Raw genomic sequence first — 23,942 nt, 5'->3', positions numbered from 1 at the left:
CCAGGAATGAGAAGGAAGAGAGGGATGGGAGGAAACCCCATCCAGGAGGAAGAAGAGGAAACCAGGAACGAGAAGGAAGAGAGGAATAGGAGGAAACCCCTTCCAGGAGGAAGAAGAGGAAACCAGGCATGAGAAGGAAGAGAAGGATAGGAGGAAACCCTGTCCAGGAGAAAGAAGAAGAGGAAACCAGGAATGAGAAGGAAGAGAGGGATAGGAGGAAACCCCGTCCAGGAGGAAGAAGAGGAAACCAGGAATGAGAAGGAAGAGAGGGATAGGAGGAAACCCCGTCCAGGAGGAAGAAGAGGAAACCAGGCATGAGAAGGAAGAGAGGGATAGGAGGAAACCCCGTCCAGGAGGAAGAAGAGGAAACCAGGAATGAGAAGGAAGAGAGGGATGGGAGGAAACCCCGTCCAGGAGGAAGAAGAGGAAACCAGGCATGAGAAGGAAGAGAGGGATGGGAGGAAACCCCGTCCAGGAGGAAGAAGAGGAAACCAGGCATGAGAAGGAAGAGAGGGATAGGAGGAAACCCCGACCAGGAGGAAGAAGAGGAAACCAGGCATGAGAAGGAAGAGAGGGATAGGAGGAAACCCCGTCCAGGAGGAAGAAGAGGAAACCAGGCATGAGAAGGAAGAGAGGGATAGGAGGAAACCCCGTCCAGGAGGAAGAAGAGGAAACCAGGAATGAGAAGGAAGAGAGGGATAGGAGGAAACCCCGTCCAGGAGAAAGAAGAAGAGGAAACCAGGCATGAGAAGGAAGAGAGGGATGGGAGGAAACCCCGTCCAGGAGGAAGAAGAGGAAACCAGGCATGAGAAGGAAGAGAGGGATAGGAGGAAACCCCGTTCAGGAGAAAGAAGAGGAAACCAGGCATGAGAAGGAAGAGAGGGATAGGAGGAAACCAGGAATGAGAAGGAAGAGAGGGATAGGAGGAAACCCCGTCCAGGAGGAAGAAGAGGAAACCAGGCATGAGAAGGAAGAGAGGGATAGGAGGGAACCAGGCATGAGAAGGAAGAGAGGGATAGGAGGAAACCCCGTCCAGGAGGAAGAAGAGGAAACCAGGCACGAGAAGGAAGAGAGGGATAGGAGGAAACCCCGTCCAGGAGGAAGAATAGGAAACCAGGCACGAGAAGGAAGAGAGGGATAGGAGGAAACCCCGCCCAGGAGGAAGAAGAGGAAACCAGGCACGAGAAGGAAGAGAGGGATAGGAGGAAACCCCGTCCAGGAGGTAGAAGAGGAAACCAGGCACGAGAAGGAAGAGAGGGTTAGGAGGAAACACCGTCCAGGAGGTAGAAGAGGAAACCAGGCATGAGAAGGAAGAGAGGGATGGGAGGAAACCCCGTCCAGGAGGAAGAAGAGGAAACCAGGCATGAGAAGGAAGAGAGGGATAGGAGCAAACCCCGTCCAGGAGGAAGAAGAGGAAACCAGGCATGAGAAGGAAGAGAGGGATAGGAGGAAACCCCGTCCAGGAGGAAGAAGAGGAAACCAGGCATGAGAAGGAAGAGAGGGATAGGAGGAAACACCGTCCAGGAGGAAGAAGAGGAAACCAGGCATGAGAAGGAAGAGAGGGATAGGAGGAAACCCCGTCCAGGAGGAAGAAGAGGAAACCAGGAATGATAAGGAAGAGAGGGATGGGAGGAAACCCCACCCAGGAGGTAGAAGAGGAAACCAGGCATGAGAAGGAAGAGAGGGATGGGAGGAAACCCCGTCCAGGAGGAAGAAGAGGAAACCAGGCATGAGAAGGAAGAGAGGGATGGGAGGAAACCCCGTCCAGGAGGAAGAAGAGGAAACCAGGAATGAAAAGGAAGAGAGGGATAGGAGGAAACCCCGTCCAGGAGAAAGAAGAAGAGGAAACCAGGCATGAGAAGGAAGAGAGGGATGGGAGGAAACCCCACCCAGGAGGAAGAAGAGGAAACCAGGCATGAGAAGTCAGAGAGGGATAGGAGGAAACCCCGTCCAGGAGGAAGAAGAGGAAACCAGGCATGAGAAGGAAGAGAGGGATAGGAGGAAACCCCGTCCAGGAGGTAGAAGAGGAAACCAGGCATGAGAAGGAAGAGAGGGATGGGAGGAAACCCCGTCCAGGAGGAAGAAGAGGAAACCAGGAATGAGAAGGAAGAGAGGGATAGGAGGAAACCCCGTCCAGGAGGTAGAAGAGGAAACCAGGCATGAGAAGGAAGAGAGGGATGGGAGGAAACCCCGTCCAGGAGGAAGAAGAGGAAACCAGGCATGAGAAGGAAGAGAGGGATAGGAGGAAACCCCGTCCAGGAGGAAGAAGAGGAAACCAGGCCTGAGAAGGAAGAGAGGGATAGGAGGAAACCCCGTCCAGGAGGAAGAAGAGGAAACCAGGCATGAGAAGGAAGAGAGGGATAGGAGGAAACCCCGTCCAGGAGGTAGAAGAGGAAACCAGGCATGAGAAGGAAGAGAGGGATGGGAGGAAACCCCGTCCAGGAGGAAGAAGAGGAAACCAGGAATGAGAAGGAAGAGAGGTTTAGGAGGAAACCCCGTCCAGGAGGTAGAAGAGGAAACCAGGCATGAGAAGGAAGAGAGGGATGGGAGGAAACCCCGTCCAGGAGGAAGAAGAGGAAACCAGGCATGAGAAGGAAGAGAGGGATAGGAGGAAACCCCGTCCAGGAGGAAGAAGAGGAAACCAGGCCTGAGAAGGAAGAGAGGGATAGGAGGAAACCCCGTCCAGGAGGAAGAAGAGGAAACCAGGCATGAGAAGGAAGAGAGGGATAGGAGGAAACCCCGTCCAGGAGGAAGAAGAGGAAACCAGGAATGAGAAGGAAGAGAGGGATGGGAGGAAACCCCACCCAGGAGGTAGAAGAGGAAACCAGGCATGAGAAGGAAGAGAGGGATGGGAGGAAACCCCGTCCAGGAGGAAGAAGAGGAAACCAGGCATGAGAAGGAAGAGAGGGATGGGAGGAAACCCCGTCCAGGAGGAAGAAGAGGAAACCAGGCATGAGAAGGAAGAGAGGGATAGGAGGAAACCCCGTCCAGGAGGAAGAAGAGGAAACTAGGCATGAGAAGGAAGAGAGGGATAGGAGGAAACCCCGTCCAGGAGGAAGAAGAGGAAACCAGGCATGAGAAGGAAGAGAGGGATAGGAGGAAACCCCGTCCAGGAGGAAGAAGAGGAAACCAGGCATGAGAAGGAAGAGAGGGATAGGAGGAAACCCCGTCCAGGAGGAAGAAGAGGAAACCAGGAATGAAAAGGAAGAGAGGGATAGGAGGAAACCCCGTCCAGGAGAAAGAAGAAGAGGAAACCAGGCATGAGAAGGAAGAGAGGGATAGGAGGAAACCCCGTCCAGGAGGAAGAAGAGGAAACCAGGAATGAGAAGGAAGAGAGGGATAGGAGGAAACCCCGTCCAGGAGAAAGAAGAAGAGGAAACCAGGCATGAGAAGGAAGAGAGGGATGGGAGGAAACCCCGTCCAGGAGGAAGAAGAGGAAACCAGGCATGAGAAGGAAGAGAGGGATAGGAGGAAACCCCGTTCAGGAGAAAGAAGAGGAAACCAGGCATGAGAAGGAAGAGAGGGATAGGAGGAAACCAGGAATGAGAAGGAAGAGAGGGATAGGAGGAAACCCTGTCCAGGAGGAAGAAGAGGAAACCAGGCATGAGAAGGAAGAGAGGGATAGGAGGAAACCAGGCATGAGAAGGAAGAGAGGGATAGGAGGAAACCCCGTCCAGGAGGAAGAAGAGGAAACCAGGAATGAGAAGGAAGAGAGGGATAGGAGGAAACCCCGTCCAGGAGGAAGAAGAGGAAACCAGGCACGATAAGGAAGAGAGGGATAGGAGGAAACCCCGTCCAGGAGGAAGAATAGGAAACCAGGAATGAGCAGGAAGAGAGGGATAGGAGGAAACCCCGCCCAGGAGGAAGAAGAGGAAACCAGGCACGAGAAGGAAGAGAGGGATAGGAGGAAACCCCGCCCAGGAGGAAGAAGAGGAAACCAGGCACGAGAAGGAAGAGAGGGATAGGAGGAAACCCAACCCAGGAGGAAGAAGAGGAAACCAGGCACGAGAAGGAAGAGAGGGATAGGAGGAAACCCCGTCCAGGAGGAAGAATAGGAAACCAGGCACGAGAAGGAAGAGAGGGATAGGAGGAAACCCCATCCAGGAGGAAGAAGAGGAAACCAGGCATGAGAAGGAAGAGAGGGATAGGAGGAAACCCCGTCCAGGAGGAAGAAGAGGAAACCAGGCACGAGAAGGAAGAGAGGGATAGGAGGAAACCCCGCCCAGGAGGAAGAAGAGGAAACCAGGAATGAGAAGGAAGAGAGGGATAGGAGGAAACCCCGTCCAGGAGGAAGAAGAGGAAACCAGGCATGAGAAGGAAGAGAGGGATAGGAGGAAACCCCATCCAGGAGGAAGAAGAGGAAACCAGGCATGAGAAGGAAGAGAGGGATAGGAGGAAACCCAACCCAGGAGGAAGAAGAGGAAACCAGGCACGAGAAGGAAGAGAGGGATAGGAGGAAACCCCGTCCAGGAGGAAGAATAGGAAACCAGGCACGAGAAGGAAGAGAGGGATAGGAGGAAACCCCGTCCAGGAGGAAGAAGAGGAAACCAGGAATGAAAAGGAAGAGAGGGATAGGAGGAAACCCCGTCCAGGAGAAAGAAGAAGAGGAAACCAGGCATGAGAAGGAAGAGAGGGATGGGAGGAAACCCCGTCCAGGAGGAAGAAGAGGAAACCAGGCATGAGAAGGAAGAGAGGGATGGGAGGAAACCCCACCCAGGAGGAAGAAGAGGAAACCAGGCATGAGAAGTCAGAGAGGGATAGGAGGAAACCCCGTCCAGGAGGAAGAAGAGGAAACCAGGAATGAAAAGGAAGAGAGGGATAGGAGGAAACCCCGTCCAGGAGAAAGAAGAAGAGGAAACCAGGCATGAGAAGGAAGAGAGGGATGGGAGGAAACCCCACCCAGGAGGTAGAAGAGGAAACCAGGCATGAGAAGGAAGAGAGGGATGGGAGGAAACCCCGTCCAGGAGGAAGAAGAGGAAACCAGGCATGAGAAGGAAGAGAGGGATAGGAGGAAACCCCGTCCAGGAGGAAGAAGAGGAAACCAGGCATGAGAAGGAAGAGAGGGATAGGAGGAAACCCCGTCCAGGAGGAAGAAGAGGAAACCAGGAATGAGAAGGAAGAGAGGGATAGGAGGAAACCCCGTCCAGGAGGAAGAAGAGGAAACCAGACATGAGAAGGAAGAGAGGGATAGGAGGAAACCCCACCCAGGAGGTAGAAGAGGAAACCAGGAATGAGAAGGAAGAGAGGGATGGGAGGAAACCCCGTCCAGGAGGAAGAAGAGGAAACCAGGCATGAGAAGGAAGAGAGGGATAGGAGGAAACCCCGTCCAGGAGGAAGAAGAGGAAACCAGGAATGAAAAGGAAGAGAGGGATAGGAGGAAACCCCGTCCAGGAGAAAGAAGAAGAGGAAACCAGGCATGAGAAGGAAGAGAGGGATGGGAGGAAACCCCGTCCAGGAGGAAGAAGAGGAAACCAGGCATGAGAAGGAAGAGAGGGATAGGAGGAAACCCCGTCCAGGAGGAAGAAGAGGAAACCAGGAATGAAAAGGAAGAGAGGGATAGGAGGAAACCCCGTCCAGGAGAAAGAAGAAGAGGAAACCAGGCATGAGAAGGAAGAGAGGGATGGGAGGAAACCCCGTCCAGGAGGAAGAAGAGGAAACCAGGCATGAGAAGGAAGAGAGGGATGGGAGGAAACCCCACCCAGGAGGAAGAAGAGGAAACCACGCATGAGAAGGAAGAGAGGGATAGGAGGAAACCCCGTCCAGGAGGAAGAAGAGGAAACCAGGCATGAGAAGGAAGAGAGGGATAGGAGGAAACCCCATCCAGGAGGAAGAAGAGGAAACCAGGCATGAGAAGGAAGAGAGAGATGGGAGGAAACCCCGTCCAGGAGAAAGAAGAAGAGGAAACCAGGCATGAGAAGGAAGAGAGGGATAGGAGGAAACCCCGTCCAGGAGGAAGAAGAGGAAACCAGGAATGAGAAGGAAGAGAGGGATGGGAGGAAACCCCACCCAGGAGGTAGAAGAGGAAACCAGGCATGAGAAGGAAGAGAGGGATGGGAGGAAACCCCGTCCAGGAGGAAGAAGAGGAAACCAGGCATGAGAAGGAAGAGAGGGATAGGAGGAAACCCCGTCCAGGAGGAAGAAGAGGAAACCAGGCATGAGAAGGAAGAGAGGGATAGGAGGAAACCCCGTCCAGGAGGAAGAAGAGGAAACCAGGCATGAGAAGGAAGAGAGGGATAGGAGGAAACCCCGTCCAGGAGGAAGAAGAGGAAACCAGGCATGAGAAGGAAGAGAGGGATAGGAGGAAACCCCGTCCAGGAGGAAGAAGAGGAAACCAGGCATGAGAAGGAAGAGAGGGATAGGAGGAAACCCCGTCCAGGAGGAAGAAGAGGAAACCAGGAATGAGAAGGAAGAGAGGGATGGGAGGAAACCCCACCCAGGAGGTAGAAGAGGAAACCAGGCATGAGAAGTCAGAGAGGGATAGGAGGAAACCCCGTCCAGGAGGTAGAAGAGGAAACCAGGCATGAGAAGGAAGAGAGGGATAGGAGGAAACCCCGTCCAGGAGGAAGAAGAGGAAACCAGGCATGAGAAGGAAGAGAGGGATAGGAGGAAACCCCGTCCAGGAGGAAGAAGAGGAAAACAGGCATGAGAAGGAAGAGAGGGATGGGAGGAAACCCCACCCAGGAGGAAGAAGAGGAAACCAGGAATGAGAAGGAAGAGAGGGATAGGAGGAAACCCCGTCCAGGAGGAAGAAGAGGAAACCAGGAATGAAAAGGAAGAGAGGGATAGGAGGAAACCCCGTCCAGGAGAAAGAAGAAGAGGAAACCAGGCATGAGAAGGAAGAGAGGGATGGGAGGAAACCCCGTCCAGGAGGAAGAAGAGGAAACCAGGCATGAGAAGGAAGAGAGGGATGGGAGGAAACCCCACCCAGGAGGAAGAAGAGGAAACCAGGCATGAGAAGGAAGAGAGGGATAGGAGGAAACCCCGTCCAGGAGGAAGAAGAGGAAACCAGGAATGAGAAGGAAGAGAGGGATGGGAGGAAACCCCGTCCAGGAGGAAGAAGAGGAAACCAGGCATGAGAAGGAAGAGAGGGATAGGAGGAAACCCCGTCCAGGAGGAAGAAGAGGAAACCAGGAATGAGAAGGAAGAGAGGGATGGGAGGAAACCCCACCCAGGAGGTAGAAGAGGAAACCAGGCATGAGAAGGAAGAGAGGGATGGGAGGAAACCCCGTCCAGGAGGAAGAAGAGGAAACCAGGCATGAGAAGGAAGAGAGGGATAGGAGGAAACCCCGTCCAGGAGGAAGAAGAGGAAACCAGGCATGAGAAGGAAGAGAGGGATAGGAGGAAACCCCGTCCAGGAGGAAGAAGAGGAAACCAGGAATGAGAAGGAAGAGAGGGATAGGAGGAAACCCCGTCCAGGAGGAAGAAGAGGAAACCAGGCATGAGAAGGAAGAGAGGGATAGGAGGAAACCCCACCCAGGAGGTAGAAGAGGAAACCAGGAATGAGAAGGAAGAGAGCGATGGGAGGAAACCCCGTCCAGGAGGAAGAAGAGGAAACCAGGCATGAGAAGGAAGAGAGGGATAGGAGGAAACCCCGTCCAGGAGGAAGAAGAGGAAACCAGGAATGAAAAGGAAGAGAGGGATAGGAGGAAACCCCGTCCAGGAGAAAGAAGAAGAGGAAACCAGGCATGAAAAGGAAGAGGGATGGGAGGAAACCCCGTTCAGGAGGAAGAAGAGGAAGCCAGGCATGAGAAGGAAGAGAGGGATAGGAGGAAACCCCGTCCAGGAGGAAGAAGAGGAAACCAGGAATGAAAAGGAAGAGAGGGATAGGAGGAAACCCCGTCCAGGAGAAAGAAGAAGAGGAAACCAGGCATGACAAGGAAGAGAGGGATGGGAGGAAACCCCGTCCAGGAGGAAGAAGAGGAAACCAGGCATGAGAAGGAAGAGAGGGATGGGAGGAAACCCCACCCAGGAGGAAGAAGAGGAAACCAGGCATGAGAAGTCAGAGAGGGATAGGAGGAAACCCCGTCCAGGAGGAAGAAGAGGAAACCAGGCATGAGAAGGAAGAGAGGGATAGGAGGAAACCCCGTCCAGGAGGAAGAAGAGGAAACCAGGAATGAGAAGGAAGAGAGGGATGGGAGGAAACCCCACCCAGGAGGTAGAAGAGGAAACCAGGCATGAGAAGGAAGAGAGGGATAGGAGGAAACCCCGTCCAGGAGGAAGAAGAGGAAACCAGGAATGAAAAGGAAGAGAGGGATAGGAGGAAACCCCGTCCAGGAGAAAGAAGAAGAGGAAACCAGGCATGAGAAGGAAGAGAGGGATAGGAGGAAACCCCGTCCAGGAGGAAGAAGAGGAAACCAGGAATGAGAAGGAAGAGAGGGATAGGAGGAAACCCCGTCCAGGAGAAAGAAGAAGAGGAAACCAGGCATGAGAAGGAAGAGAGGGATGGGAGGAAACCCCGTCCAGGAGGAAGAAGAGGAAACCAGGCATGAGAAGGAAGAGAGGGATAGGAGGAAACCCCGTTCAGGAGAAAGAAGAGGAAACCAGGCATGAGAAGGAAGAGAGGGATAGGAGGAAACCAGGAATGAGAAGGAAGAGAGGGATAGGAGGAAACCCCGTCCAGGAGGAAGAAGAGGAAACCAGGCATGAGAAGGAAGAGAGGGATAGGAGGGAACCCCGTCCAGGAGGAAGAAGAGGAAACCAGGCACGAGAAGGAAGAGAGGGATAGGAGGAAACCCCGTCCAGGAGGAAGAAGAAGAAACCAGGCACGAGAAGGAAGAGAGGGATAGGAGGAAACCCCGTCCCGGAGGAAGAATAGGAAACCAGGCACGAGAAGGAAGAGAGGGATAGGAGGAAACCCCGCCCAGGAGGAAGAAGAGGAAACCAGGCACGAGAAGGAAGAGAGGGATAGGAGGAAACCCCGTCCAGGAGGTAGAAGAGGAAACCAGGCACGAGAAGGAAGAGAGGGATAGGAGGAAACCCCGTCCAGGAGGTAGAAGAGGAAACCAGGCATGAGAAGGAAGAGAGGGATGGGAGGAAACCCCGTCCAGGAGGAAGAAGAGGAAACCAGGCATAAGAAGGAAGAGAGGGATAGGAGGAAACCCCGTCCAGGAGGAAGAAGAGGAAACCAGGCATGAGAAGGAAGAGAGGGATAGGAGGAAACCTCGTCCAGGAGGAAGAAGAGGAAACCAGGCATGAGAAGGAAGAGAGGGATAGGAGGAAACCCCGTCCAGGAGGAAGAAGAGGAAACCAGGCACGAGAAGGAAGAGAGGGATAGGAGGAAACCTCGTCCAGGAGGAAGAAGAGGAAACCAGGCACAAGAAGGAAGAGAGGGATAGGAGGAAACCCCGTCCAGGAGGAAGAAGAGGAAACCAGGCATGAGAAGGAAGAGAGGGATAGGAGGAAACCCCGTCCAGGAGAAAGAAGAAGAGGAAACCAGGAATGAGAAGGAAGAGAGGGATGGGAGGAAACCCCACCCAGGAGGTAGAAGAGGAAACCAGGCATGAGAAGGAAGAGAGGGATGGGAGGAAACCCCGTCCAGGAGGTAGAAGAGGAAACCAGGCATGAGAAGGAAGAGAGGGATGGGAGGAAACCCCGTCCAGGAGGAAGAAGAGGAAACCAGGAATGAAAAGGAAGAGAGGGATAGGAGGAAACCCCGTCCAGGAGAAAGAAGAAGAGGAAACCAGGCATGAGAAGGAAGAGAGGGATGGGAGGAAACCCCACCCAGGAGGAAGAAGAGGAAACCAGGCATGAGAAGTCAGAGAGGGATAGGAGGAAACCCCGTCCAGGAGGAAGAAGAGGAAACCAGGCATGAGAAGGAAGAGAGGGATAGGAGGAAACCCCATCCAGGAGGAAGAAGAGGAAACCAGGCAGGAGAAGGAAGAGAGGGATAGGAGGAAACCCCGTCCAGGAGGAAGAAGAGGAAACCAGGCACGAGAAGGAAGAGAGGGATAGGAGGAAACCCCGTCCAGGAGGAAGAATAGGAAACCAGGCACGAGAAGGAAGAGAGGGATAGGAGGAAACCCCGCCCAGGAGGAAGAAGAGGAAACCAGGCACGAGAAGGAAGAGAGGGATAGGAGGAAACCCCGTCCAGGAGGTAGAAGAGGAAACCAGGCACGAGAAGGAAGAGAGGGATAGGAGGAAACCCCGTCCAGGAGAAAGAAGAAGAGGAAACCAGGCATGAGAAGGAAGAGAGGGATGGGAGGAAACCCCGTCCAGGAGGAAGAAGAGGAAACCAGGCATGAGAAGGAAGAGAGGGATAGGAGGAAACCCCGTTCAGGAGAAAGAAGAGGAAACCAGGCATGAGAAGGAAGAGAGGGATAGGAGGAAACCCCGTCCAGGAGGAAGAAGAGGAAACCAGGAATGAGAAGGAAGAGAGGGATGGGAGGAAACCCCACCCAGGAGGTAGAAGAGGAAACCAGGCATGAGAAGTCAGAGAGGGATAGGAGGAAACCCCGTCCAGGAGGTAGAAGAGGAAACCAGGCATGAGAAGGAAGAGAGGGATAGGAGGAAACCCCGACCAGGAGGAAGAAGAGGAAACCAGGCATGAGAAGGAAGAGAGGGATAGGAGGAAACCCCGTCCAGGAGGAAGAAGAGGAAACCAGGCATGAGAAGGAAGAGAGGGATAGGAGGAAACCCCGTCCAGGAGGAAGAAGAGGAAACCAGGCATGAGAAGGAAGAGAGGGATAGGAGGAAACCCCGTCCAGGAGGAAGAAGAGGAAACCAGGCATGAGAAGGAAGAGAGGGATAGGAGGAAACCCCGTCCAGGAGGAAGAAGAGGAAACCAGGCATGAGAAGGAAGAGAGGGATAGGAGGAAACCCCGTCCAGGAGGAAGAAGAGGAAACCAGGAATGAGAAGGAAGAGAGGGATGGGAGGAAACCCCACCCAAGAGGTAGAAGAGGAAACCAGGCATGAGAAGTCAGAGAGGGATAGGAGGAAACCCCGTCCAGGAGGTAGAAGAGGAAACCAGGCATGAGAAGGAAGAGAGGGATAGGAGGAAACCCCGTCCAGGAGGAAGAAGAGGAAACCAGGCATGAGAAGGAAGAGAGGGATAGGAGGAAACCCCGTCCAGGAGGAAGAAGAGGAAACCAGGCATGAGAAGGAAGAGAGGGATGGGAGGAAACCCCACCCAGGAGGAAGAAGAGGAAACCAGGAATGAGAAGGAAGAGAGGGATAGGAGGAAACCCCGTCCAGGAGGAAGAAGAGGAAACCAGGAATGAAAAGGAAGAGAGGGATAGGAGGAAACCCCGTCCAGGAGAAAGAAGAAGAGGAAACCAGGCATGAGAAGGAAGAGAGGGATGGGAGGAAACCCCGTCCAGGAGGAAGAAGAGGAAACCAGGCATGAGAAGGAAGAGAGGGATGGGAGGAAACCCCACCCAGGAGGAAGAAGAGGAAACCAGGCATGAGAAGGAAGAGAGGGATAGGAGGAAACCCCGTCCAGGAGGAAGAAGAGGAAACCAGGAATGAGAAGGAAGAGAGGGATGGGAGGAAACCCCGTCCAGGAGGAAGAAGAGGAAACCAGGCATGAGAAGGAAGAGAGGGATAGGAGGAAACCCCGTCCAGGAGGAAGAAGAGGAAACCAGGAATGAGAAGGAAGAGAGGGATGGGAGGAAACCCCACCCAGGAGGTAGAAGAGGAAACCAGGCATGAGAAGGAAGAGAGGGATGGGAGGAAACCCCGTCCAGGAGGAAGAAGAGGAAACCAGGCATGAGAAGGAAGAGAGGGATAGGAGGAAACCCCGTCCAGGAGGAAGAAGAGGAAACCAGGCATGAGAAGGAAGAGAGGGATAGGAGGAAACCCCGTCCAGGAGGAAGAAGAGGAAACCAGGAATGAGAAGGAAGAGAGGGATAGGAGGAAACCCCGTCCAGGAGGAAGAAGAGGAAACCAGGCATGAGAAGGAAGAGAGGGATAGGAGGAAACCCCACCCAGGAGGTAGAAGAGGAAACCAGGAATGAGAAGGAAGAGAGCGATGGGAGGAAACCCCGTCCAGGAGGAAGAAGAGGAAACCAGGCATGAGAAGGAAGAGAGGGATAGGAGGAAACCCCGTCCAGGAGGAAGAAGAGGAAACCAGGAATGAAAAGGAAGAGAGGGATAGGAGGAAACCCCGTCCAGGAGAAAGAAGAAGAGGAAACCAGGCATGAAAAGGAAGAGGGATGGGAGGAAACCCCGTTCAGGAGGAAGAAGAGGAAGCCAGGCATGAGAAGGAAGAGAGGGATAGGAGGAAACCCCGTCCAGGAGGAAGAAGAGGAAACCAGGAATGAAAAGGAAGAGAGGGATAGGAGGAAACCCCGTCCAGGAGAAAGAAGAAGAGGAAACCAGGCATGACAAGGAAGAGAGGGATGGGAGGAAACCCCGTCCAGGAGGAAGAAGAGGAAACCAGGCATGAGAAGGAAGAGAGGGATGGGAGGAAACCCCACCCAGGAGGAAGAAGAGGAAACCAGGCATGAGAAGTCAGAGAGGGATAGGAGGAAACCCCGTCCAGGAGGAAGAAGAGGAAACCAGGCATGAGAAGGAAGAGAGGGATAGGAGGAAACCCCGTCCAGGAGGAAGAAGAGGAAACCAGGAATGAGAAGGAAGAGAGGGATGGGAGGAAACCCCACCCAGGAGGTAGAAGAGGAAACCAGGCATGAGAAGGAAGAGAGGGATAGGAGGAAACCCCGTCCAGGAGGAAGAAGAGGAAACCAGGAATGAAAAGGAAGAGAGGGATAGGAGGAAACCCCGTCCAGGAGAAAGAAGAGGAAACCAGGCATGAGAAGGAAGAGAGGGATAGGAGGAAACCCCGTCCAGGAGGAAGAAGAGGAAACCAGGAATGAGAAGGAAGAGAGGGATAGGAGGAAACCCCGTCCAGGAGAAAGAAGAAGAGGAAACCAGGCATGAGAAGGAAGAGAGGGATAGGAGGAAACCCCGTCCAGGAGGAAGAAGAGGAAACCAGGCATGAGAAGGAAGAGAGGGATAGGAGGAAACCCCGTTCAGGAGAAAGAAGAGGAAACCAGGCATGAGAAGGAAGAGAGGGATAGGAGGAAACCAGGAATGAGAAGGAAGAGAGGGATAGGAGGAAACCCCGTCCAGGAGGAAGAAGAGGAAACCAGGCATGAGAAGGAAGAGAGGGATAGGAGGGAACCCCGTCCAGGAGGAAGAAGAGGAAACCAGGCACGAGAAGGAAGAGAGGGATAGGAGGAAACCCCGTCCAGGAGGAAGAAGAAGAAACCAGGCACGAGAAGGAAGAGAGGGATAGGAGGAAACCCCGTCCCGGAGGAAGAATAGGAAACCAGGCACGAGAAGGAAGAGAGGGATAGGAGGAAACCCCGCCCAGGAGGAAGAAGAGGAAACCAGGCACGAGAAGGAAGAGAGGGATAGGAGGAAACCCCGTCCAGGAGGTAGAAGAGGAAACCAGGCACGAGAAGGAAGAGAGGGATAGGAGGAAACCCCGTCCAGGAGGTAGAAGAGGAAACCAGGCATGAGAAGGAAGAGAGGGATGGGAGGAAACCCCGTCCAGGAGGAAGAAGAGGAAACCAGGCATGAGAAGGAAGAGAGGGATAGGAGGAAACCCCGTCCAGGAGGAAGAAGAGGAAACCAGGCATGAGAAGGAAGAGAGGGATAGGAGGAAACCTCGTCCAGGAGGAAGAAGAGGAAACCAGGCATGAGAAGGAAGAGAGGGATAGGAGGAAACCCCGTCCAGGAGGAAGAAGAGGAAACCAGGCACGAGAAGGAAGAGAGGGATAGGAGGAAACCTCGTCCAGGAGGAAGAAGAGGAAACCAGGCACAAGAAGGAAGAGAGGGATAGGAGGAAACCCCGTCCAGGAGGAAGAAGAGGAAACCAGGCATGAGAAGGAAGAGAGGGATAGGAGGAAACCCCGTCCAGGAGAAAGAAGAAGAGGAAACCAGGAATGAGAAGGAAGAGAGGGATGGGAGGAAACCCCACCCAGGAGGTAGAAGAGGAAACCAGGCATGAGAAGGAAGAGAGGGATGGGAGGAAACCCCGTCCAGGAGGTAGAAGAGGAAACCAGGCATGAGAAGGAAGAGAGGGATGGGAGGAAACCCCGTCCAGGAGGAAGAAGAGGAAACCAGGAATGAAAAGGAAGAGAGGGATAGGAGGAAACCCCGTCCAGGAGAAAGAAGAAGAGGAAACCAGGCATGAGAAGGAAGAGAGGGATGGGAGGAAACCCCACCCAGGAGGAAGAAGAGGAAACCAGGCATGAGAAGTCAGAGAGGGATAGGAGGAAACCCCGTCCAGGAGGAAGAAGAGGAAACCAGGCATGAGAAGGAAGAGAGGGATAGGAGGAAACCCCATCCAGGAGGAAGAAGAGGAAACCAGGCAGGAGAAGGAAGAGAGGGATAGGAGGAAACCCCGTCCAGGAGGAAGAAGAGGAAACCAGGCACGAGAAGGAAGAGAGGGATAGGAGGAAACCCCGTCCAGGAGGAAGAATAGGAAACCAGGCACGAGAAGGAAGAGAGGGATAGGAGGAAACCCCGCCCAGGAGGAAGAAGAGGAAACCAGGCACGAGAAGGAAGAGAGGGATAGGAGGAAACCCCGTCCAGGAGGTAGAAGAGGAAACCAGGCACGAGAAGGAAGAGAGGGATAGGAGGAAACCCCGTCCAGGAGAAAGAAGAAGAGGAAACCAGGCATGAGAAGGAAGAGAGGGATGGGAGGAAACCCCGTCCAGGAGGAAGAAGAGGAAACCAGGCATGAGAAGGAAGAGAGGGATAGGAGGAAACCCCGTTCAGGAGAAAGAAGAGGAAACCAGGCATGAGAAGGAAGAGAGGGATAGGAGGAAACCCCGTCCAGGAGGAAGAAGAGGAAACCAGGCACGAGAAGGAAGAGAGGGATAGGAGGAAACCCCGTCCAGGAGGAAGAATAGGAAACCAGGCACGAGAAGGAAGAGAGGGATAGGAGGAAACCCCGCCCAGGAGGAAGAAGAGGAAACCAGGCACGAGAAGGAAGAGAGGGATAGGAGGAAACCCCGTCCAGGAGGTAGAAGAGGAAACCAGGCACGAGAAGGAAGAGAGGGATAGGAGGAAACCCCGTCCAGGAGGTAGAAGAGGAAACCAGGCATGAGAAGGAAGAGAGGGATAGGAGGAAACCCCGTCCAGGAGGAAGAAGAGGAAACCAGGCATGAGAAGGAAGAGAGGGATAGGAGGAAACCTCGTCCAGGAGGAAGAAGAGGAAACCAGGCATGAGAAGGAAGAGAGGGATGGGAGGAAACCCCGTCCAGGAGGAAGAAGAGGAAACCAGGCATGAGAAGGAAGAGAGGGATAGGAGGAAACCCCGTTCAGGAGAAAGAAGAGGATCCAGGCATGAGAAGGAAGAGAGGGATAGGAGGAAACCAGGAATGAGAAGGAAGAGAGGGATAGGAGGAAACCCCGTCCAGGAGGAAGAAGAGGAAACCAGGCATGAGAAGGAAGAGAGGGATAGGAGGAAACCAGGCATGAGAAGGAAGAGAGGGATAGGAGGAAACCCCGTCCAGGAGGAAGAAGAGGAAACCAGGAATGAGAAGGAAGAGAGGGATAGGAGGAAACCCCGTCCAGGAGGAAGAAGAGGAAACCAGGCATGAGAAGGAAGAGAGGGATAGGAGGAAACCCCGTCCAGGAGGAAGAAGAGGAAACCAGGCACGAGAAGGAAGAGAGGGATAGGAGGAAACCCCGTCCAGGAGGAAGAAGAGGAAACCAGGCACGAGAAGGAAGAGAGGGATAGGAGGAAACCCCGTCCAGGAGGAAGAATAGGAAACCAGGCACGAGAAGGAAGAGAGGGATAGGAGGAAACCCCGCCCAGGAGGAAGAAGAGGAAACCAGGCACGAGAAGGAAGAGAGGGATAGGAGGAAACCCCGTCCAGGAGGTAGAAGAGGAAACCAGGCACGAGAAGGAAGAGAGGGATAGGAGGAAACCCCGTCCAGGAGGTAGAAGAGGAAACCAGGCATGAGAAGGAAGAGAGGGATAGGAGGAAACCCCGTCCAGGAGGAAGAAGAGGAAACCAGGCATGAGAAGGAAGAGAGGGATAGGAGGAAACCCCGTCCAGGAGGAAGAAGAGGAAACCAGGCATGAGAAGGAAGAGAGGGATAGGAGGAAACCCCGTCCAGGAGGAAGAAGAGGAAACCAGGCATGAGAAGGAAGAGAGGGATAGGAGGAAACCCCGTCCAGGAGGAAGAAGAGGAAACCAGGCATGAGAAGGAAGAGAGGGATAGGAGGAAACCCCGTCCAGGAGGAAGAAGAGGAAACCAGGCATGAGAAGGAAGAGAGGGATAGGAGGAAACCCCGTCCAGGAGGAAGAAGAGGAAACCAGGCATGAGAAGGAAGAGAGGGATAGGAGGAAACCCCGTCCAGGAGGAAGAAGAGGAAACCAGGCATGAGAAGGAAGAGAGGGATAGGAGGAAACCCCGTCCAGGAGGAAGAAGAGGAAACCAGGAATGAGAAGGAAGAGAGGGATGGGAGGAAACCCCACCCAGGAGGTAGAAGAGGAAACCAGGCATGAGAAGGAAGAGAGGGATAGGAGGAAACCAGGAATGAGAAGGAAGAGAGGGATAGGAGGAAACCCGTCCAGGAGGAAGAAGAGGAAACCAGGAATGAGAAGGAAGAGAGGGATGGGAGGAAACCCCACCCAGGAGGTAGAAGAGGAAACCAGGCATGAGAAGGAAGAGAGGGATGGGAGGAAACCCCGTCCAGGAGGAAGAAGAGGAAACCAGGAATGAGAAGGAAGAGAGGGATGGGAGGAAACCCCACCCAGGAGGTAGAAGAGGAAACCAGGCATGAGAAGGAAGAGAGGGATGGGAGGAAACCCCGTCCAGGAGGAAGAAGAGGAAACCAGGCATGAGAAGGAAGAGAGGGATAGGAGGAAACCCCGTCCAGGAGAAAGAAGAAGAGGAAACCAGGCATGAGAAGTCAGAGAGGGATAGGAGGAAACCCCGTCCAGGAGGAAGAAGAGGAAACCAGGCATGAGAAGGAAGAGAGGGATAGGAGGAAACCCCGTCCAGGAGGAAGAAGAGGAAACCAGGAATGAGAAGGAAGAGAGGGATGGGAGGAAACCCCGTCCAGGAGGTAGAAGAGGAAACCAGGCATGAGAAGGAAGAGAGGGATGGGAGGAAACCCCGTCCAGGAGGAAGAAGAGGAAACCAGGCATGAGAAGGAAGAGAGGGATGGGAGGAAACCCCGTCCAGGAGGAAGAAGAGGAAACCAGGCATGAGAAGGAAGAGAGGGATAGGAGGAAACCCCGTCCAGGAGGAAGAAGAGGAAACTAGGCATGAGAAGGAAGAGAGGGATAGGAGGAAACCCCGTCCAGGAGGAAGAAGAGGAAACCAGGCATGAGAAGGAAGAGAGGGATAGGAGGAAACCCCGTCCAGGAGGAAGAAGAGGAAACCAGGCATGAGAAGGAAGAGAGGGATAGGAGGAAACCCCGTCCAGGAGGAAGAAGAGGAAACCAGGCATGAGAAGGAAGAGAGGGATAGGAGGAAACCCCGTCCAGGAGGAAGAAGAGGAAACCAGGAATGAGAAGGAAGAGAGGGATGGGAGGAAACCCCACCCAGGAGGTAGAAGAGGAAACCAGGCATGAGAAGGAAGAGAGGGATAGGAGGAAACCCCGCCCAGGAGGAAGAAGAGGAAACCAGGCATGAGAAGGAAGAGAGGGATAGGAGGAAACCCCGCCCAGGAGGAAGAAGAGGAAACCAGGCACGAGAAGGAAGAGAGGGATAGGAGGAAACCCAACCCAGGAGGAAGAAGAGGAAACCAGGCACGAGAAGGAAGAGAGGGATAGGAGGAAACCCCATCCAGGAGGAAGAAGAGGAAACCAGGCATGAGAAGGAAGAGAGGGATAGGAGGAAACCCCGTCCAGGAGGAAGAAGAGGAAACCAGGCACGAGAAGGAAGAGAGGGATAGGAGGAAACCCCGTCCAGGAGGAAGAAGAGGAAACCAGGCACGAGAAGGAAGAGAGGGATAGGAGGAAACCCCGTCCAGGAGGAAGAAGAGGAAACCAGGCACGAGAAGGAAGAGAGGGATAGGAGGAAACCCAACCCAGGAGGAAGAAGAGGAAACCAGGCACGAGAAGGAAGAGAGGGATAGGAGGAAACCCCGTCCAGGAGGAAGAAGAGGAAACCAGGCACGAGATGGAAGAGAGGGATAGGAGGAAACCCAACCCAGGAGGAAGAAGAGGAAACCAGGCACGAGAAGGAAGAGAGGGATAGGAGAAAACCCCGTCCAGGAGGAAGAAGAGGAAACCAGGAATGAGAAGGAAGAGAGGGATAGGAGGAAACCCCATCCAGGAGGAAGAAGAGGAAACCAGGCATGAGAAGGAAGAGAGGGATAGGAGGAAACCCCGTCCAGGAGGAAGAAGAGGAAACCAGGCACGAGAAGGAAGAGAGGGATAGGAGGAAACCCCGTCCAGGAGGAAGAAGAGGAAACCAGGCACGAGAAGGAAGAGAGGGATAGGAGGAAACCCAACCCAGGAGGAAGAAGAGGAAACCAGGCACGAGAAGGAAGAGAGGGATAGGAGGAAACCCCGTCCAGGAGGAAGAATAGGAAACCAGGCACGAGAAGGAAGAGAGGGATAGGAGGAAACCCCGTCCAGGAGGAAGAAGAGGAAACCAGGAATGAGAAGGAAGAGAGGGATAGGAGGAAACCCAACCCAGGAGGAAGAAGAGGAAACCAGGAATGAAAAGGAAGAGAGGGATAGGAGGAAACCCAACCCAGGAGGAAGAAGAGGAAAGCAGGAATGAAAAGGAAGAGAGGGATAGGAGGAAACTCCGTCCAGGAGGAAGAAGAGGAAAGCAACATAAAATTGAGACGAAAGAGCATAGAATAAACCCCACCCAGGAGGACCGGGGGAAGAAACACCTACCTTGGGAAAATAATAGGAGGAAGTTTCACCCAGGAGAAACAAGGGGAGGGAATACCTATTCTGAAAAGCAGTGGACTATGAAGAAGGCCCACCCAGGAGGAACAAGGGGGACCTACCCTGAACATGAACAGAGGAATAGGAAGAAGCTCCACACACACACACGCACGCACACACACAGAAAAAGGGGGCAGAATCTGCCTATGAGGGGAACCCCAACCCTGGCAGGAAGAAAAAGTACACCAGACTCAGAGGAGATCTTCCTAGAAGGACAACAGGAAATATGATGACTTGGGGCAAAAGAAATGTCAGTCACCCCGTCCCCCTCCGATTCTTAGATAACTCTCACAATACACCACTCATGTGCGGGGAGACATGCAGCCTGAGCCCCATTCCTTCCCCCGATGCCTCACATGGAGCTCTCGACTTTCCACACCACCCGGGTATGAGGTGCCGAGCAGTCTGAACCCCCGCTGAACCAGTATGTAAATGAACCCCAGGGCAATGGCCCTGTGCCTGCTAGGGCCAGTGTTGGCTGCCCTGCCCCCCTTTATCCAGAAGCTTCTCCCCGCTGTGCCCTCTGGTCTATAATTCTTGCTGCTGTGTATTGCCCACTGCACAGGGTATCTGGCACTATGGCCAGTTAATCCCGGACCTCCACCTCTCCCCTAGGACCCCGCCTTCTATTGTCAGGAGAATGCTGCAAGCCCCTCCTCCACTGCCTGGACCCCCCTTTGTTAATCCCATCTTGCCATCTACCCGGAGATGATCAGATGTACATAGTGTATGCCTTTCACCCCTTGTGTTATCCATTGTCACTGCCCTCTGATTGCTGCCCTCTCAACTGGCATGGCTGCCCTCTCAACTGGCATGGCTGTCCCCCGATCACTGCCCTCTCAACTGGCATGGCTGCCTCCCATCTCTACCCTCTGAACTGGCATGGCTGCCCCCTGATCACTGATCTGTGGCCACTGGACTACCAGCTGTGCCTGGATTGCTACCTCTGTGCCCCTAGACTGTCTGCTGTGACATAATGCTGCCCTGACCCTCTTTGGTGCCACAGTCCTTTACTATAACCCTGCTGTGGGTACCTCTGTGTCCTGGATTGTTACCGGTGGATTTCCCCTCATCATATAATGTGATCTCACATCCCCTTCTGTGTACCAGAATACCCCAATAGACACCCCCCCCCCCCCCCCCGGACATGGGGTCCTGTGTGTCCCCACATTCATCACAGCAGATGAGAGAGTCACTTACCTATTAGACATGACAATGGCGTCATTGAATTCACTGCGAGAGTTGTTCCTCAGGGCGGTGCGCCCCCCGTTGGTTATCAGGGCATTACTACCATGGAGGTGATGAAAGCGCAGGTCAGACAGAGACTGGAGAGCGCAAGGAGTTCCCGGAGTCAGAGCGAGGACGTCTTCCTCTTCTCCCGCCAGAGGCAGCGAATCTGAGGATAGAAAGATGGCCGACAGTCACTCCGTGCTCGGGACACAGGAGGAACAACAAGAGATTGGTAGAGGGGGGGAAGAGCCTTCTCACACCGGATTGGCTGCTCAGGGCACATACTGACCATCACTGACCTATCCTCATGTCAGAGGAGTCATGGCATGTTCTGATTGGCAGGGAAATGTAGGGTGTCCCTTCTCAGCAGGGAGTATTAGCCTATCCCAGAGGCACCGCACTGAGCCCAGGGCCATCATGCTAAACCCAGAGGCACCGCATTGAGCCTAGGAACATCATGCTAAACCCAGGGGCACCATGATGAGCCCAGGGGCACCATGCTGAGCCCAGGAACATCATGCTAAACCCAGGGGCACCGCACTGAGCCCAGGGGCACCACACTGAGCCCAGGATCATCATGCTAAACCTAGGGGCACCGCATTGAGCCCAGGAACATCATGCTAAACCCAGGGGCACCGTGCTGAGCCCAGGAACATCATGCTAAACCCAGGGGCACCATGCTGAGCCCAGGAACATCATGCTAAACCCAGGGGCACCGCACTGAGCCCAGGGGCACCACACTGAGCCCAGGATCATCATGCTAAACCTAGGGGCACCGCATTGAGCCCAGGAACATCATGCTAAACCCAGGGGCACCGCATTGAGCCCAGGAACATCATGCCAACGCCAGGGGCACCGTGCTGAGCCCAGGAACATCATGCTAAACCCAGGGGCACCATGCTGAGCCCAGGAACATCATGCTAAACCCAGGGGCACCGCGCTGAGCCCAGGAGCATCATGCCAACACCAGGGACACTGCACTGAGCCCAGGAGCATCATGCTAAACCCAGGGGCACCGCGCTGAGCCCAGGAGCATCATGCCAACACCAGGGACACTGCACTGAGCCCAGGAGCATCATGCTAAACCCAGGGGCACCGCACTGAGCCCAGGATCATCATGCTAAACCCATGGACACCACACTGAGCCCAGGAGCATCATTCTAAACCCAGGGGCACCGCACTGAGCCCAGGATCATCATGCTAAACCCAGGGGCACCACACTGAGCCCAGGACCAATATACTAAACCCAGGGGCACCGCACTGAGCCCAGGAACATCATGCCAACACCAGGGACACCGCACTGAGCCCAGGGACATCGTGCGGACACCAGGGGCACCACACTGAGCCCAGGACCATCATGCTAAACCCAGAGGCACCGCATTGAGCCCAGGAACATCATGCCAACACCAGGGACACCGCACTGAGCCCAGAAACATCATGCTAAACCCAGGGGCACCGTGCTGAGCCCAGGAACATCATGCTAAACCCAGGGGCACCATGCTGAGCCCAGGGGCACCGTGCTGAGCCCAGGGGCACCATGCTGAGCCCAGGAACATCATGCTAAACCCAGGTGCACCGCACTGAGCCCAGGATCATCATGCTAAACCCAGGGGCACCGCATTGAGCCCAGGAACATCATGCCAACGCCAGGGACACCGCGCTGAGCCCAGGACAATCATGCTAAACCCAGGGGCACCGTGCTGAGCCCAGGAACATCATGCTAAACCCAGGGGCAACGCGCTGAGCCCAGGAGCATCATGCCAACACCAGGGACACTGCACTGAGCCCAGGAGCATCATGCTAAACCCAGGGGCACCGCACTGAGCCCAGGATCATCATGCTAAACCCATGGACACCACACTGAGCCCAGGAGCATCATGCTAAACCCAGGGGCACCGCACTGAGCCCAGGATCATCATGCTAAACCCATGGACACCACACTGAGCCCAGGAGCATCATGCTAAACCCAGGGGCACCGCACTGAGCCCAGGATCATCATGCTAAACCCAGGGGCACCACACTGAGCCCAGGACCAATATACTAAACCCAGGGGCACCGCACTGAGCCCAGGGACATCGTGCTAAACCCAGGGGCACTGCACTGAGCCCAGGGACATCGTGCGGACACCAGGGGCACCACACTGAGCCCAGGACCAATATACTAAACCCAGGGGCACCGCACTGAGCCCAAGGACAGCATGCTGACACCAGGGGAACCATGTTGTTTAGATATCCTTCAGAGGAGCCATTACAAGTCCTGATTGGAAGTGAAATCTAGAGTGTCGCTTCTCAGCAGGAAATATTAGGCTATCACAGGGGCACTGTGCTGACACCAGGGAGGGGGCACCGTGCTGACACCAGGGAGGGGGCACCGTGCTGACACCAGGGAGGGGGCACCGTGCTGACACCAGGGAGGGGGCACCGTGCTGACACCAGGGAGGGGGCACCGTGCTGACACCAGGGAGGGGGCACCGTGCTGACACCAGGGAGGGGGCACCGTGCTGACACCAGGGAGGGGGCACCGTGCTGACACCAGGGAGGGGGGCACCATGCTGCTCAGATCTTCTGACGAGCCATGACAAGTCCTCATTGGCAGGGAAGTCTAGGGTGTCCCTTCTCAGCAGTCACTATTGGGCTATCCCAGGGGCACCATACAAGGGGCACCATGCTGACTCCAGGAAGAGACACATGCGGGTCATATCTCCTTCAGAGGAGCCATGACTAGTCCTGAGTGGCAGGGAAACCTAGAGAGTGTCCCTTCTCAGCAGTCAGTATTAGACCATCTCAGAGATGCTGATTCCAGGGAACATGACCACTCACCTGATTCATCCAGTATTGTGGCCTGTGCTGCCTGACCGTAGAGGTCCACCACAGCGAAGACATTGGGTGGGACGTTCCATGCTGCCACACCCTGCGCCACCCCGTTGACAAAGAAATTCAAAGTACCATCTTCTCGGCGCACCACTCCGACTGTGTCACCTGCCTGAGGACAAAGCATGGAGGTCTCAGCGAGCGTTGATCTAGGAACCGGGTTCCAGAAAACTGCCCGTCATTCTACATGTACCCAACACCCAACCAATCCAGCGTGGGCAACTCCAACACATCTAGGCCTAGCTTTTGGTTCTCCACTTTTCACAAGTTACCTCGACTTTCCCCAAGAAAGCTTCAAACTTTCAACTGACCTTGAGCCGGTCCAGGTTGTGGCCATATTCATCCAGAATGGTGGTCCCATTGTGCATGACTCCATTTCCGGTCATCATCCAGGTACCTGGACGGGTCAGAGGAGCCTTCAGACATGTTCTACAGAAGGTGAATGCCACGTATTATGGGTAGGTGGGAGTTCTCACCTGATCGGAGGTTGGTCATGGTGGATGGCAGCTGTAGGTATGCCGGGTTATGGGTGGTGACCCCGATCTCAATGGATCCCGCCCACTTATCCACCATCTTGTCTATCCGGACCTGGAAAACCTCATTGTTGTGCAATGGACGATTACTGAGGACCACCCCGTGGTTGAAGTCATCGGTGGCACTGCTCAGACAAGACACACCACAGACATGTCACTAACATCTTATAATTATTAATAGGTGCCTAGAACTTTATATTACAACAATGATCCATTTATTACACAGAGGACACAAACTAATGAGACCAGAGACGTGGAGGGAGGAGGGAGAGACCAGAGACGGGGAGGGAGAGAGGGAGGAGAGAGAGAAGAGAGAGAGAGAGACCAGAGACGGGGAGGGAGAGAGGGAGGAGAGAGAGAAGAGAGAGAGAGAGACCAGAGACGGGGAGGGAGGGAGGGAGGGAGAGAGAGACCAGAGACGGGGAGGGAGGAGAGA

General features: G+C 54.4%; 1 protein-coding gene across 1 annotated transcript in view; it reads right to left on the bottom strand.

Annotated features, from left to right (window-relative positions):
- LOC143962444 (neuralized-like protein 4) overlaps positions 1-23,942 on the bottom strand; it is a gene marked incomplete in the record, with an annotated part of 104,342 nt that overhangs the window by 56,688 nt on the left and 23,712 nt on the right. Inside the window, 4 exon segments of the mRNA XM_077471717.1 lie at positions 20,074-20,269; positions 22,923-23,085; positions 23,285-23,370; positions 23,450-23,631. Of these exon segments, the coding sequence (XP_077327843.1) occupies positions 20,074-20,269; positions 22,923-23,085; positions 23,285-23,370; positions 23,450-23,631 (627 nt within the window).

This window comes from Lithobates pipiens, unplaced genomic scaffold, assembly GCF_037356315.1.
Source record: "Lithobates pipiens isolate NorthernLeopardFrog02 unplaced genomic scaffold, aLitPip1_a1.2 Scaffold_8, whole genome shotgun sequence".
NCBI lineage: Eukaryota > Metazoa > Chordata > Amphibia > Anura > Ranidae > Lithobates > Lithobates pipiens.
The sequence above is the reverse complement of the archived record's forward strand: the minus strand, read 5'-3'. Positions and strand labels throughout refer to the sequence as shown.